This window comes from Haliotis cracherodii, unplaced genomic scaffold (genome assembly GCF_022045235.1).
Source record: "Haliotis cracherodii isolate W230 unplaced genomic scaffold, xgHalCrac1.p SCAF_29, whole genome shotgun sequence".
NCBI classification, from domain to species: Eukaryota; Metazoa; Mollusca; class Gastropoda; order Lepetellida; family Haliotidae; genus Haliotis; species Haliotis cracherodii.
In genome coordinates, this window is record NW_027266285.1 from 1,283,303 (window position 1) to 1,297,361 (window position 14,059).

The 14,059-nt window shown below is 39.8% G+C and overlaps 1 protein-coding gene across 11 annotated transcripts in view; it reads left to right on the forward strand.

Annotated features, from left to right (window-relative positions):
• LOC139473488 (disco-interacting protein 2 homolog C-like) overlaps positions 1-14,059 on the forward strand; it is a 101,142-nt gene that overhangs the window by 63,591 nt on the left and 23,492 nt on the right. For 4 of the 11 annotated variants that reach the window (XM_071256087.1, XM_071256088.1, XM_071256096.1 and 1 more), the window contains 16 exons: positions 1,606-1,706; positions 2,332-2,434; positions 2,853-2,917; positions 3,216-3,309; positions 4,453-4,572; positions 5,136-5,250; positions 5,743-5,882; positions 6,229-6,365; positions 7,558-7,638; positions 8,041-8,168; positions 8,817-8,901; positions 9,662-9,760; positions 10,602-10,743; positions 11,719-11,754; positions 12,293-12,331; positions 13,301-13,413. In XM_071256087.1, the coding sequence (XP_071112188.1) occupies positions 1,606-1,706; positions 2,332-2,434; positions 2,853-2,917; positions 3,216-3,309; positions 4,453-4,572; positions 5,136-5,250; positions 5,743-5,882; positions 6,229-6,365; positions 7,558-7,638; positions 8,041-8,168; positions 8,817-8,901; positions 9,662-9,760; positions 10,602-10,743; positions 11,719-11,754; positions 12,293-12,331; positions 13,301-13,413 (1,598 nt within the window). The remainder of the gene's footprint in view (positions 1-1,605; positions 1,707-2,331; positions 2,435-2,852; positions 2,918-3,215; positions 3,310-4,452; positions 4,573-5,135; positions 5,251-5,742; positions 5,883-6,228; positions 6,366-7,557; positions 7,639-8,040; positions 8,169-8,816; positions 8,902-9,661; positions 9,761-10,601; positions 10,744-11,718; positions 11,755-12,292; positions 12,332-13,300; positions 13,414-14,059) is intronic. The other 7 variants (XM_071256089.1, XM_071256093.1, XM_071256095.1 and 4 more) reach the window with 5 other exon arrangements.

The following is a 14,059-nucleotide window of genomic DNA, read 5'->3' on the forward strand; positions in this document are numbered from 1 at the left end:
CATCGAAATACACAGCACTCTAGACAAACTTGAATAGAGTAAGACATCCACTCATAGTGGATTACACAGCACCCTAGACAAACTGGAATAGAGTAAGACATCCACTCACATCGGAATACACAGCACCATAGACAAACTGGAATAGAGTAAGACATCCACTCATAGTGGAATACACAGCACCCTAGACAAACTGGAATAGAGTAAGACATCCACTCACATCGGAATACACAGCACCGTAGACAAACTGGAATAGAGTAAGACATCCACTCACATCGGAATACACAGCACCCTCAACAAACTGGAATAGAGTAAGACATCCACTCACATCGGAATACACAGCACCCTAGACAAACTGGAATAGAGTAAGACATCCACTCACATCGGAATACACAGCACCATAGACAAACTGGAATAGAGTAAGACATCCACTCATAGTGGAATACACAGCACCCTAGACAAACTGGAATAGAGTAAGACATCCACTCACATCGGAATACACAGCACCCTAGACAAACTGGAATAGAGTAAGACATCCACTCACATCGGAATACACAGCACCATAGACAAACTGGAATAGAGTAAGACATCCACTCATAGTGGAATACACAGCACCCTAGACAAACTGGAATAGAGTAAGACATCCACTCACATCGGAATACACAGCACCCTCAACAAACTGGAATAGAGTAAGACATCCACTCACATCGGAATACACAGCACCCTAGACAAACTTGAATAGAGTAAGACATCCACTCACATCGGAATACACAGCACCCTCAACAAACTGGAATAGAGTAAGACATCCACTCACATCGGAATACACAGCACCCTCAACAAACTTGAATAGAGTAAGACATCCAATCACATCGGAATACACAGCACCCTAGACAAACTGGAATAGAGTAAGACATCCACTCACATCGGAATACACAGCACCATAGACAAACTGGAATAGAGTAAGACATCCACTCACATCGGAATACACAGCACCCTAGACAAACTTGAATAGAGTAAGACATCCACTCACATTGGAATACACAGCACCATAGACAAACTGGAATAGAGTAAGACATCCACTCACATCGGAATACACAGCACCCTGGACAAACTGGAATAGAGTAAGACATCCACTCACATCGGAATACACAGCACCCTAGACAAACTGGAATAGAGTAAGACATCCACTCACATCGGAATACACAGCACCATAGACAAACTGGAATAGAGTAAGACATCCACTCATAGTGGAATACACAGCACCCTAGACAAACTGGAATAGAGTAAGACATCCACTCACATCGGAATACACAGCACCCTAGACAAACTGGAATAGAGTAAGACATCCACTCACATCGGAATACACAGCACCCTAGACAAACTGGAATAGAGTAAGACATCCACTCACATCGGAATACACAGCACCCTAGACAAACTGGAATAGTTAGACATCCACACATGGGATGTGCAGCACTGTAGTCAAAGTGGAAATATGCCAACACATACACAGACAAATATAGTGCATTATGTTACCTTAAATTCTTGTGTGTGACAGGAACAGGGGAAGTGAGGCTCTTTACCATGATGCTGTTTGTGTCTTATCTACAGGGTGGCCCAAGTTGAACTGGTTTGTGACAGAAAATCTGAGTAAACCAACCAAAGACTGGCAGCCACCCTCCAAGGGAGAAGATGTGCCAGCATATATTGAAGTAAGTATTTGATTTGATTTGGAATTACCATTACATGTAAGGGACATGGTAAGTTGAGTAGACTGAGTTGCACCCCTTTGCAGTACCAGGATCCACTGATCATAGATTTGAATTGCTAAAGAACATGTTCCTAATACACCTAGTAATAAACTCTCCCTGAGTTTCGGAAATCCTTTATCACTTAGGTGTATCTTTCTGTTATGTTGTTGCAATATTTGTCACATTCTTAATTTTGAAACTGAGGATTGACTCTGTGCTTTAAGATGGTGGTGTCACCTCAAGAAAATGACTTTGTACGTAATATGCCTCTGTTCACTGTTCTGTGACTGTTAACCTTCTAGCACCTCACAGGTAGCTTGGGTTGTATACTTCCCGGGGAGCTGAGAATGGAAATCGAGTGCACACTGACCCAATGACTTGAGTAATAATAATGTAGCGCTGTGAGCATCCACCAATAATAATAATAACAACAACAATAAGAAAAATGAATAATAATAATATTCTGGATACGCTCAAACTTGATGCTCAAGAACCATCTTCCAATTTTGTCTAAAGGAATAAACATAAACTGTGAAAAATGTGCTTGAGTACATCCATTAAGCCTTGATCATCGGTTTCCTTTCAGTACACAATAAACAAAGACGGCAGCACTGTGGGTGTTACAGTCACAAGGAACACCATGTTTTGCCATTGTCGGACTCTGACCGTCGGCTGTAACTACTCCGAGGGTGAGCAGCTGTATTGCATCAAGTATTATAGGACATGCCTGTTGACTTGTTCTACCTCCACCTCCATTGACTCCAAGCTCCTAATAACATGGTCTTTTGTCATGGGCCAACTTGTGCAAAGCAAACTTAGCCCTTAGACTGTTGTTAGTGTAGCTTAAGGTACAGGGATTGATCAGCACATCTTTTTGATATTCTGAATGCTTATATTTCCATTATCATGATTTTATCAGATCTCTGTCTAGAAATTAGCAAAACATATTATAACTGAAATGGATTTTGATGTAATGTGTTCCAAAAATTAAACATTTTATGTTGACTAACTATTTTGAGAATTTTTTTATTTGATTTCTTGGTTCAGATACTGAAATCAGCCCTGTTAAAATTGTGACAATTTTATGAAACTTGTTTTCTGTTTTAGGCGAGGTGATGGTGTGTGTGCTAGACTTCAAGAGGGATGTAGGGCTGTGGCACGGAATCCTCTGTGTAAGTAGAGAGGGAATTCTGTTGATGAGACAGGTTATTTTCCAAGTTCTGTGCAATTCATTGTTGCGTTATTATTACAAGAGCAGATGAGGAGATCAGCATCCTTTAGCTGTATAGAAATGGAGTTTTGGATTTGAATCCTGGTTTCACCCTTCAATCTATCCTTATCTGTTCCTAGAGGTTTCCCCCAACTGGTAACTGTCACTTTCATTTGGGTTACCCTCCTCCATGCCGTGTTACGAGTGATATACTGTTTGAATTGAACCTCAACTCATTCACCGTTTCTTTTGTTTTTCAGAGCGTATTTAATGGAATGCATGTGATATTTATTCCCTACTCCCTGATGAAAGTGGACCCAGCATCCTGGATGAAGATGGTGACAAAATATAAAGGTAGACTCTTGCAGAACTTTGCTGTTCAGGCATGTGTTGTTGTTTTGACCTGTCTTACTTTCAGAAATGTTGATGCAATTATGATTATTAGAAAAGTTACATTGTTTTTCATGACAAGTCTGTGAATATATTTCACTAGTATAGTTAATAATGTCAAGCTAAGTATTGTAAGTTGTAAATAAGACAGTTTGTGTGTTATAATTGTTACTGTTGCTTACTGATTGACATGGCAGATACCTTGGCTCCAAGATAGTTATAACACTGGTTGTGGGGCTTACATTGTTACCCTACCTACTGTAATGTTTAGTCACCTTAACAAATTATTGTTTTGCTGTTATGACTTAATTTCAACCACAGACCCTGTGTTTTTTAGAAAAAAAGATCTGTAAACCAAGTAAAATAAATAGACTCCACTGTCAGACTCCACATGTAGCAATACAGTGTGGGAGAGAATGGGAGTGAATAGCTTACTTGGGGTTAAACAATGATTGTTTGGAGACTGAGTGAACACTCCACCCACTGGAATCCCTTGATGCCTCTTGAAGGACTTTGTCACACATGATTGATATGTGACTGATAGATATTGAAACAGAAGGCACTCCATATTTAGAAAGGATTTTGTGAATGAATAGGTTATATGTCAGAATTCACAATATAAGAGTTAATTTCCAGTGGCTGTATCCTTTGGCGATAGAATATTGGTAGAATATTGCTGGTATGACTCTCCCTGCTGATGAAAGCAACATTCTTCCACCACATCTACATCTCAGTACCTGATTGTTTGGAGCCATAAGATCCCCCAAGTTGGTGTGATGACAGAATCAGCGAATCACATATTTTGTCCCAGTTTCTAATGGCCTCAAGTATGACATCAGTAAAATTCTTTGAAATCAAGTGTTACCAGCCTAGGACCCCCATGTTCATGCCATGGACCCACCCAATATTATTACTGAGAAACAGTGGACTTATGCCAGACTACTGCCCCCTTTAGAGCAGTTTTGCATGGTCAGATAGTCTGGAATTGTGCTGAATTTCATGACCTGGAGTAAAAAGGTTGCTGTCCTGCCATGGATATAGTGAGAGATGGCTGTTGGCTCTGAATGGTGCATCAGCTACAGCTGACGGACATGTTTGTTGTTGCAGCATGTGTGGCGGTGGTAAAGTCTCGAGACATGCACTGGGGGTTGTTGGCGCAGAAGGACCACAAAGACATCAGCTTTACCTCGTTACGAATGCTCCTAGTGGCTGACGGTGCTAACCCCTGTAAGTATATTGGTAGTCTTTCCATCATCCTACGGTTGCCAAATGTCTTCTTCTTTAATTAGTCATATTTATTGTGACCATTTTTACGGAAGTGTGAATTAAGATTTCTCATCATGTCTGCAATATTTCGTCAATTTAATGATGCAGCTTATACATAGTAAAATTCTAAATAACAGAAGTAACAGTCTCTAAGTAACAGAAAGAGATTTTCTAAGTAACAGAAGTAACATTCTCTAAGTAACGGAAGTAACATTCTCTTCTCTAAGTAACAGAAGTAACAGATTCTGAGTAGCAGAAGTAACAGATTCTAAGAAACAGAAAGACAGTCCAGTTAATGTCACAAATTATAATTGTCAGGCATAATTGGTAGGTCAACTGTTAAATATATTTTGACAACTATATAAGCTGCTTTTGATTGAAAATTTTTATACACATATTTACAACTTGTTTATTAAGCCTATTTTTGTTAACTACCTGAAATTCAAATATGGCTGAAATAAGATCGACACAGACTTGATGGAGGCAGTTTTAATGCTTACTAAATGATCTTTTGTTTGTTTCAGGGTCTTTAACATCCTGTGATTCATTCCTAAGTGCTTTCCAGGCCAAAGGCTTGAAGGCCGATGCCATCTGTCCGTGTGCTAGTTCCTCAGAAGCGCTCACCGTCTCAGTCCGCAGGTAGGAGCTGTTTCCCGGTGCTCCAGGAAGAAAACTTACTGTATACATGTCAGGAGTGTCCCTTGCTCGCATTAATAAAGTGATGTATATTTATATGTATTGGGGTAATTGTCAAGCCAAGGGTCACTGAACATGGGCGGAAACATTGACAGACATCTATATAACACAGCTCACAATAAACAATGTAATTGAACAGTAGTTTATTTGTTTTTATAGTTCAAAGGCAGGGCTACTCACATTAATTTCATGGTGCATTTTAAGCTAGGGGTGACACTTCCATGATTACAGTATTTACTGCTGATGAAGGATAAGAATTGTAAAGTACAACCTGCTTCGTTTCTGTCTTAACTTGTCGCCTTGTACTAGCACCAGAGAACTAAAAGTCTGGATGTGAAATGATGCAATTGTTAAGAATTTGAAGATACTGATGTTGATTAAGGTCCTTATGTCATCTGTTTATCTGTGATGATGTATTGCCCTCTCCCCCCATAGGCCGGGGAGAACCAGCAGCAGTGCTACAGGGCGGGGCATCCTCTCCATGCAGGGGCTCAGTTTCGGGGTGGTGAGAGTTGACAGTGAGAACAGTCTCACATCACTGACACTACAGGACTGTGGACAGGTCATGCCAGGGGGTACGTCCATCAGGGATAGAGGAAAACCTTTTTTCAGTGATTCATCATATGTCTAAATGCAGATATACAAATACCTTAACCATATGTTTTTGTAAGTGTTTTATGTTCTGCTATTAAGAATGTAATGAATGAAAGGCTATTGTTCATCATATGTGTTTTGTCCTGACAAAATCATCTCCTTTGATATGAAACTTTACACAGTTATGTATTTTGTATATTGTCATGTTCTTTTGAAAGTGATATTTTTTAGATATTACAATCACAAAACATTTGACAGTTATTATTGCTGATTGATCAGATATGGAAGCTATATGTACATAAACACACACACCTGTTGCTGTTGTAGCTGTGATGGTGGTGATCCGGTTGGAGGGTGCCCCCTACCTGTGTAAGACGGACGAGGTTGGGGAGCTGTGTGTGTGCTCCGGCTACACAGGGGCGGCATACTGGGGACTTCAGGGACTCAGCACTGCAACATTCCAGGTACTGGGACACACATGGGCTTTAATAGTGATGACATATGTCTATAATAGTCAGGCACTGAATGAGGACATGGAAGTAGATTTACTCCAACTGTTGCAAACCCTGTGTCAACCTTACCATTATTGCCTCATATTGAAGCAAACAGCAGATGACAGCAATCAGTACTTGAAGGTATCCCACTCGCTAAACATGGCGACTAAACCTCAAAGCAGTCATTTGTATTTAGGGATGATGGAGGAATGGTGTTTATTACTTGCCCGTGAAGAGATCACCTGTTTAATAAACATACAGCTTTATTACACATTGTGTAATACCAAAACGTGTGCTTATGTACTCTCAGAACACGTTTCACGAACAAATATTGAAAGCTCTCAACATCCCTTGGCTTATTCAACAACATTGTGTGTGGAGATGATAGGTCACTGGGAGGAGCTTATGCACACTAGATGACCCCAGCAACCTTGTTGCTAGGCTGACGTCACATGGCATTGTTTCGCCTTGGATCTTGCAACAAAATTCAACAAATTGCGTCATCGGGTATTGTGACGTGATTGTTAACTTTGAAGTGCAAGGCCCCGTTCCACAAGGCGATCGTACTCTAGCGCAACGACAGTCGTTAGTCTAAGTTAAATTATGTGAGTTGTGATAGCCTTAGCACTACGATAATTTTGTGGGATGAACGCCTGAATTCTAAAGGTGGACCATTGTATGATAGTAAATTCATACGTTTCAACTTTTGACGTGTTTGAAGTATTATTCTGTTAAACTCAGTTGGATTATGCCATGGATCGTGTAGGTGTCAGCCTATTTACACTCAACAGTATAATTCTAAAAACATTATAAATGACAAGTAATAAATAAAATACTAAACTCGCTCTCGTGTAAAACCAATTTTATGAAACTCGTGAATAGTTGTGGTATCTGACTCGCTTTCGCTCGTCAGATACCAGAACTATTCACTCGTTTCATAAAATTGGTATTACACGGGAGCCCGTTTAGCATTCTATATGTATACAGATTTGTTAAGTATTGACGATAGTGATTCACAGTGATCTCAATTTGGTTGTCAATAATATATATTTCTATCCATACTTTAGCCAAAGTTTCTTTGAGTGTTTGAAAATGAAACAGCGTAATGCAAGTTATCTTGGTCTGGATGAAGCAGATGTTTGATGTGATGGTGTACTTTCAGGTTCAGCCACTGCACAGTGATGGCCGACTGGCTGCAGACAAGATGTATGTGAGGACAGGGCTCATTGGATTCCTTGGACCAGTAAGTAATGCTGTCTCTGCACATTCCTTGTAAACTTGTGTGGAACCAGTCTGTAGAGACAGAACCCACAAAAGATGGGACAGAAATACGTATGTGGTTTGATAAATGTTGGATCAGCAGTATCCAGTCACCAAACATCCAGAGGATGTGACAGAATAGTGAAAGTAGTAAATGTCTTCGACCCGTCACTTTCTGCAAGTATTAGGTTAACACGACATCTGTGTTAGGGTTATGCCCGATGTCAGTCACTCTGTGTTTGTTTTAACTGGCACCTAAGTCTGGATTTCAATCCATCTGGGTACACAGTCCTTGCTTGGATAGAATACCTGGTAGAGACTTGAGTCTGGCGATGAGACACTGGTTTAACTGCCCTGTACATACTGCTGCTGTGTGTGTTTCCAGGGCGGGCTTGTGTTTGTGTGTGGCAGCAAGGAGGGACTGATGCAGATAGCAACTAGACGACACAACACTGACGACATCATAGCTACTGTGTTAGCTGTGGAACCTATGAAGTTCATCTACAGGGGCAGGTAGGAACATATCTCCCAATTTGCTGGATGGAACTCATCTTACAAATTGTAAAGTTCATGCCATTATCACATGCCTGATAACCGTCTGTAAACAAACATTTGTGTATGTTTTGTAGCCTTAGTGTTCAAATCCCATATGGAGATATACCAGTCTTACCTTGTGATTTGCTGGTTCCTTTCAGTGTTTTGTAATAGTGTAGGAGTAGATGTTATCTCTCTTGAAAAGGGACATAGCTAATGATTATTGCTTGTTTTCTTAATCAGTTTGTCTCTGATGCCATGAGCATTCAACTTTTAGTTGATAGGAATTCAATGATTTAATTTTCTGTTTTGGTGGGTTGGCAATGGACATTTGATAGTTTTGGTTATGAAAAACATCAAACTAAAGCAAAAAATATTTCCTAATATAGGGGCACGGTTGGCCCAGTCGTCCAAGGCACCGCAATTCGCTGTGTAGAGTTGTGTCCCTTGGACTCGCCAGAAACCTATGAATGTGGGTTCACCCCGATTATGTGTCTAGGTTTGTCAGCACAATATCTGTGCTCATGGGTTTCACCAAAGTGATAAACGTCTGAGACCTGAAAAGCATTGCTAAACCCAACTCACTCACTCACTATTCCCTAATATGCATGTTGAAACCTGTTTCAGGATTGCGGTGTTCTCCATCAGTGTATTGAAGGATGAGAGGATCGTGATCATAGCAGAGCAGAGGCCAGACTGCACAGAGGAGGAGGTAGGACCTGACACCTGTCATGGACAATTAGGGGTTGGCAGTATGGGGCACTTCAATTCTGTGTGCTTGGGTCCATTCATTAGTAATGCCAGGATCCATGAATCATGAGTTCAAATGCTAGATTCCCCCGGATTATGATCTGCCTCCTCCTTACTCATACTTGTGGTTTGCAGCAAAGTCGTCAACTTTAGTCTTATTGTTTATAGCTGACACACTATATACAACTATTGTTCTGTCTGGCATTAACCCCAGGTCACTCAGTTGTACTACACAACCTGTGTTTGGAAACTTAACTAGAACTTGAGTAACTTTAATGTACTGAAATATTGAACAGTTGTGTTCTGTGGCTAAAATTAATAAACAAAACAAAAATACTAATTTGAGGTTATTATATATATGTAGCTGATGCATTGATACCTCAAGCCTGTGGTTTGTTCCCAATGATGTGTTTGCTATATAGTTGTGTCGGTTGAGCTATCTCAAACTTACAGGGGCTGGCCACCCCTCCTCCTCTCTCTACCCCTCCACACACACACTTACAAACACATGCCGAACTAGGATAAACTATTAATAGGAAATATGATCTGAGAAAATTCCCTGGGTCAGAGTCCTGCCAAAGATGTGTCCTACTTTCTGTTAGTCATTTTCCAGTTAGGATTCTGGTGGCCAGGCCTTGATTATTTCAGGTGGTTATGCTATAGGCAGAGTACTGCAACACTGTGTGATTCCTGCTGCTGTATGTAGAGTATATCTGTTGCAGAGCTTCCAGTGGATGAGTCGAGTCCTCCAGGCTGTGGACAGCATCCACCAGGTCGGCGTCTACTGTCTGGCACTTGTCCCACCCAACTATCTGCCAAAGGTGAGTTAGTATTGATGGAGGAGCTCGGGCACTTGCTTACTTACATGTGTAGTGACTCATTATACCTGGTACTATCTGTGATTTAGGCCTCTAGTTGAAGTTTCTTTCTGTCGGATAAACTAAGGCTTAAGATAGCCCTTATAGTAACACTGATATCTACTAAAAATAATACCATGAGACATGTTTGGGTTGGTCGATAAGGTTTTGGCAAAGACTGGTGCTGATGAAATTAGGATTTTGTGTTCACAATGATGAATAGTACTGGATTGGATCACTGTGAATACATCTGACTTTGGCAGTCATGGCTACATGAGTTTCCAGCTGTATAGAACTTTTGAGTTTCTAGCATTGCATACAAGTTCGACTAAATTACAGCACTTGTATATTACAGTTGTTTGTCGTTTCCCTTACGTAACAGCGAAAAAGTTAGGTTGTTTAAAGTTTTATATTACTTGTAAAGTGCTGATGTCAACTTTGAGTTAAGTGTATAGGAAAAGAAATGAGTTATCTCCCTTTGCATAAAGATGTTTTTAACCAGGGAACGAACCATTTCATCATTGTTCTAATTGTACCAGAGTTTCAGGTTGGTTCATATTTTAGACTACTGCCATTGCTAATATGTCCAATCAAATATGTATAAAATGATGAAAAAGTTTTTAAGCTGCGTTTCAATAGCTAAACTTCAGTGCATGTAATGTGTGTATGTATTGATGTATGTATGGATGGGTGGATGGATGCATGCATGTATAACAACAACCAAACTGTTATTTCATGATGGATATTAAGTAAATTTCTACTCTGAGATTGAAGTCATCTCAATCAGTTTATCTCTGCTTTACAGACACCGCTGGGAGGAATCCACCTATACGAAACCAAGAAGAAGTTCCTGGAGGGCTCATTGCACCCAGCCAATGTGTTGATGTGCCCTCATACCTGCGTGACGAACCTACCCAAACCTCGGGAGTTCCACCCAGGTATGCAAGGTGTGACAATTCCCAATTTTCTTACCAATACTCACTCTGCACAGGACACCTCTGAGAAGAAGAAAAACTATATCTGAAAGTTTTATATTGAGTTGTTTTTCTCAGTGATGAGTGACAAGAGTATCATGACCTGAAAATCGAGAAAGTCCACTTGACAGCTTACTGTTTGACTACTCATTTGAATGTAATGCTATATTTATTCCTCATATTATTCCTTATTCAGTTTCACATTTATCATGAACAGTCATATGATGCCTGCACAGAATCTTCTCAGGAATCTATATAAAAGAAATTAACTTTTATTTCAAAATTGTCAGCGTCTATGAAGGTATGGAAAATATAAGTATATCTGTTTTTCATGTTAATTTTTCTGAGTAAAATAATGTAAAGCTCACCACTTTAGATTTGTAATTGTCACAAGGTGAAATCTACATGTAATGATCATCTGTCCGAGCTGTCAAATGGACGTACATACGCTTGGAATCTATTTCTTAAAGGTGGCCTATGTGGTAGCTGTGGTTTTTGCATGTGATACATTCCGTTTGATCAGTCCCTATTTTTGTTGCAAGGTTAACCTGAAATACCAACAGTGCCTTGGGAAACTTGCTTAGAACTGATACAATGTAGTTTCTTCCTAAGAGTAAATTCTGCTTTTTCAAGTTTTCTACTGTATGCAACATTCTCTAAATGCTGAACTAGTTGCACTTTAAAGGGCTATGTTGGTACTTCAAACTGAATTAAGAATGTCAGCTAGTTAGCAGTTTTCATTATTTTGATTTGTAACTGCAATTTTGATTGATTTTAATGCATATTTGTGTGATATGTTTAGAAATATGCTCTGGGGTAATTTGAATACACATATATAATTTTAAGCCTGGGACATATGTACAAACTATATTTTGATATATTGGGTGGAAGGTGTTTTGAAAAGAATTATGACATTACGTTTTGACAACAATTAATCTTTATATCTAGTTATTAATGACCTGAAAAGTCTGATTGACAGAGGAGGTAAATCAAAATTGACTTGCCGCATTTTGCATGATAGCAAATCCCTGTTCTGAGTCCAGTCTTTGTTGTGTATAGTTTGTATAGAATGCGATGTTGTTTGATGGCTTTGCAAAACCCTGACCTGCTAATCCACCCTCAGTAATCTAGTAATCTCAGTCATGGTCACAAGGGTAATATATCCACAGCCCTATCCTCTCTTGTTTCCTACAAACCTAGATAATAATATATATTTTCCTATCTTTTTTCATTTTTCCACTTTTTAGATAGATTGTTAGACCATAAGATATAATATTGTCATACATGTCAGTAATGATAATATAAGAATAGTGTTCTTGGTAGTATTTTAAGGAATAAATGGTAAAGTGATGTCATGCCCTTTTGTTGATTTCATAAAGCATTGTTGATTGCAGAATGTCAATTTGAAGCTTATACATAACTGCATGCTGATGATATGAGCGTAGATGTTTGCTTGTGTGTTTCATCTCAATGGCTCACCTCATTTCCTTTGCTAATTCTTTGCTCACATTTTCTCTGGTAGCATTTGACGCCAGCCCGGCTGACCTTCCATTTCACAGTGGTGAGACTATAGTTAATCCTGACGTCGATGTCGCCTATCGATAATTCAGATGTCGATATCACCTTTTGATAATTCTGATGTCGATATCCCTTTTTGATAATCCTGTTTGTCAGTATTACCTTTTGATAATTCTGATTTCATTCTGCCCAGACTTGATGCTGTTGTTCTTAATCTATCCATGAGGCTGATTTCTCTGTCTATCCCCACATCACTGACAATTAACCCTGAGGATGAAGCCACTGTTGACGTTGATGTCACCTTTTGAAAATGGTGATGTCGATGTCGCTTGTTGTCGATGTCCGATGACATGTCACAATGCAGTTGCTCTTGATGTTATGTTGCAGGGCGTGGATATAGCACTTGCACATTCTCTACACGCCAAACTGCCTCCAAATGTGTAGCCACAACTAGATCTAGTTAACATTGCTTGTACAAAATGATCAATTAAATGAAAATATTCTGAACTATTGAATGTAATAAGTTCAATTTTTCAACTTTTTTGCCAGAAATCAATGTATAACTTATTTAACTGACGTTTACTAGATTTATTTCATGGTGTGATTGTTTATCCCTTTATTGTTTCAACAACAAATTGGTATGTGGAAATCTTTAAGCTCAGACCTCCCTCCACAAATCCATCATAGCACCATGTCTGTTGTTACTTCCTTGTAAACATATACCAGTCATCAATCTAAGACGGCTTTGTGGAATGGGGAACTGATTGACCATTACCTTTGTGCTTTCAAAACCATTGTATATTGTGTACCAGTACTTGTGAATACTATTGATGTGTGTATCTCTTGATAGCCACTATCCTCAACCTACTCCTTGTGTAGTTTCCTAAATCCTTTGTGATCAATAAAGCTAATGAAAGTTGATTAGAGTCAGATTGTGTCTAGCTGCTGCCATTAAGATGTTCCTCTGTTTTTGTTGTGCTCAATATTCATGCAGAATTTTCTGACTTTTCAGATGTGACCCCATCAGCAGTCCATGTGGGCAACATTGTACAGGGAGCCCGCATGGCGTGGGCGCAGGGGCGTGATCTCGGGATAGGAGAGGAGGATGGGGATGCTTCTAGGAAGGTGACTGGCGTCATGTTTTTAAAATATGATGTATACCATGACAGACAAATTTAATAGTAAATACAAACTTCAAATGTATGTGACAAGTGACATGGCTTCAGTGTAAGGCCCAATGTAACCCTGTTTGGTGTATGTGACAGGTGACATGGCTTCAGTGTAAGGCCCAATGTGACCCTGTTTGTTGTATCTGACAGGTGACATGGCTTCAGTGTAAGGCCCACCGTGACCCTGTTTGTTTTATGTAACAAAGCTTTAGTTTAAGGCCCATTGTGACCCTGTTTGTTGTATGTGACAAGTGACATGGCTTCAGTGTAAGGCCAAATGTGACCCTGTTTGGTGTATGTGACAAGTGACATGGCTTCAGTGTAAGGCCCAATTTGACCCTGTTTGTTGTATGTGACAGGTGACATGTCTTCAGTGTAAGGCCCACCGTGACCCTGTTTGTTGTATGTAACAAAACTTTTGTTTAAGGCCCAATGTGACCCATGTTTGTTGTATCTGACAGGTGACATGGCTTCAGTGTAAGGCCCACCGTGACCCTGTTTGTTTTATGTAACAAAGCTTTAGTTTAAGGCCCATTGTGACCCTGTTTGTTGTATGTGACAAGTGACATGGCTTCAGTGTAAGGCCCAGTGTGACCCTGTTT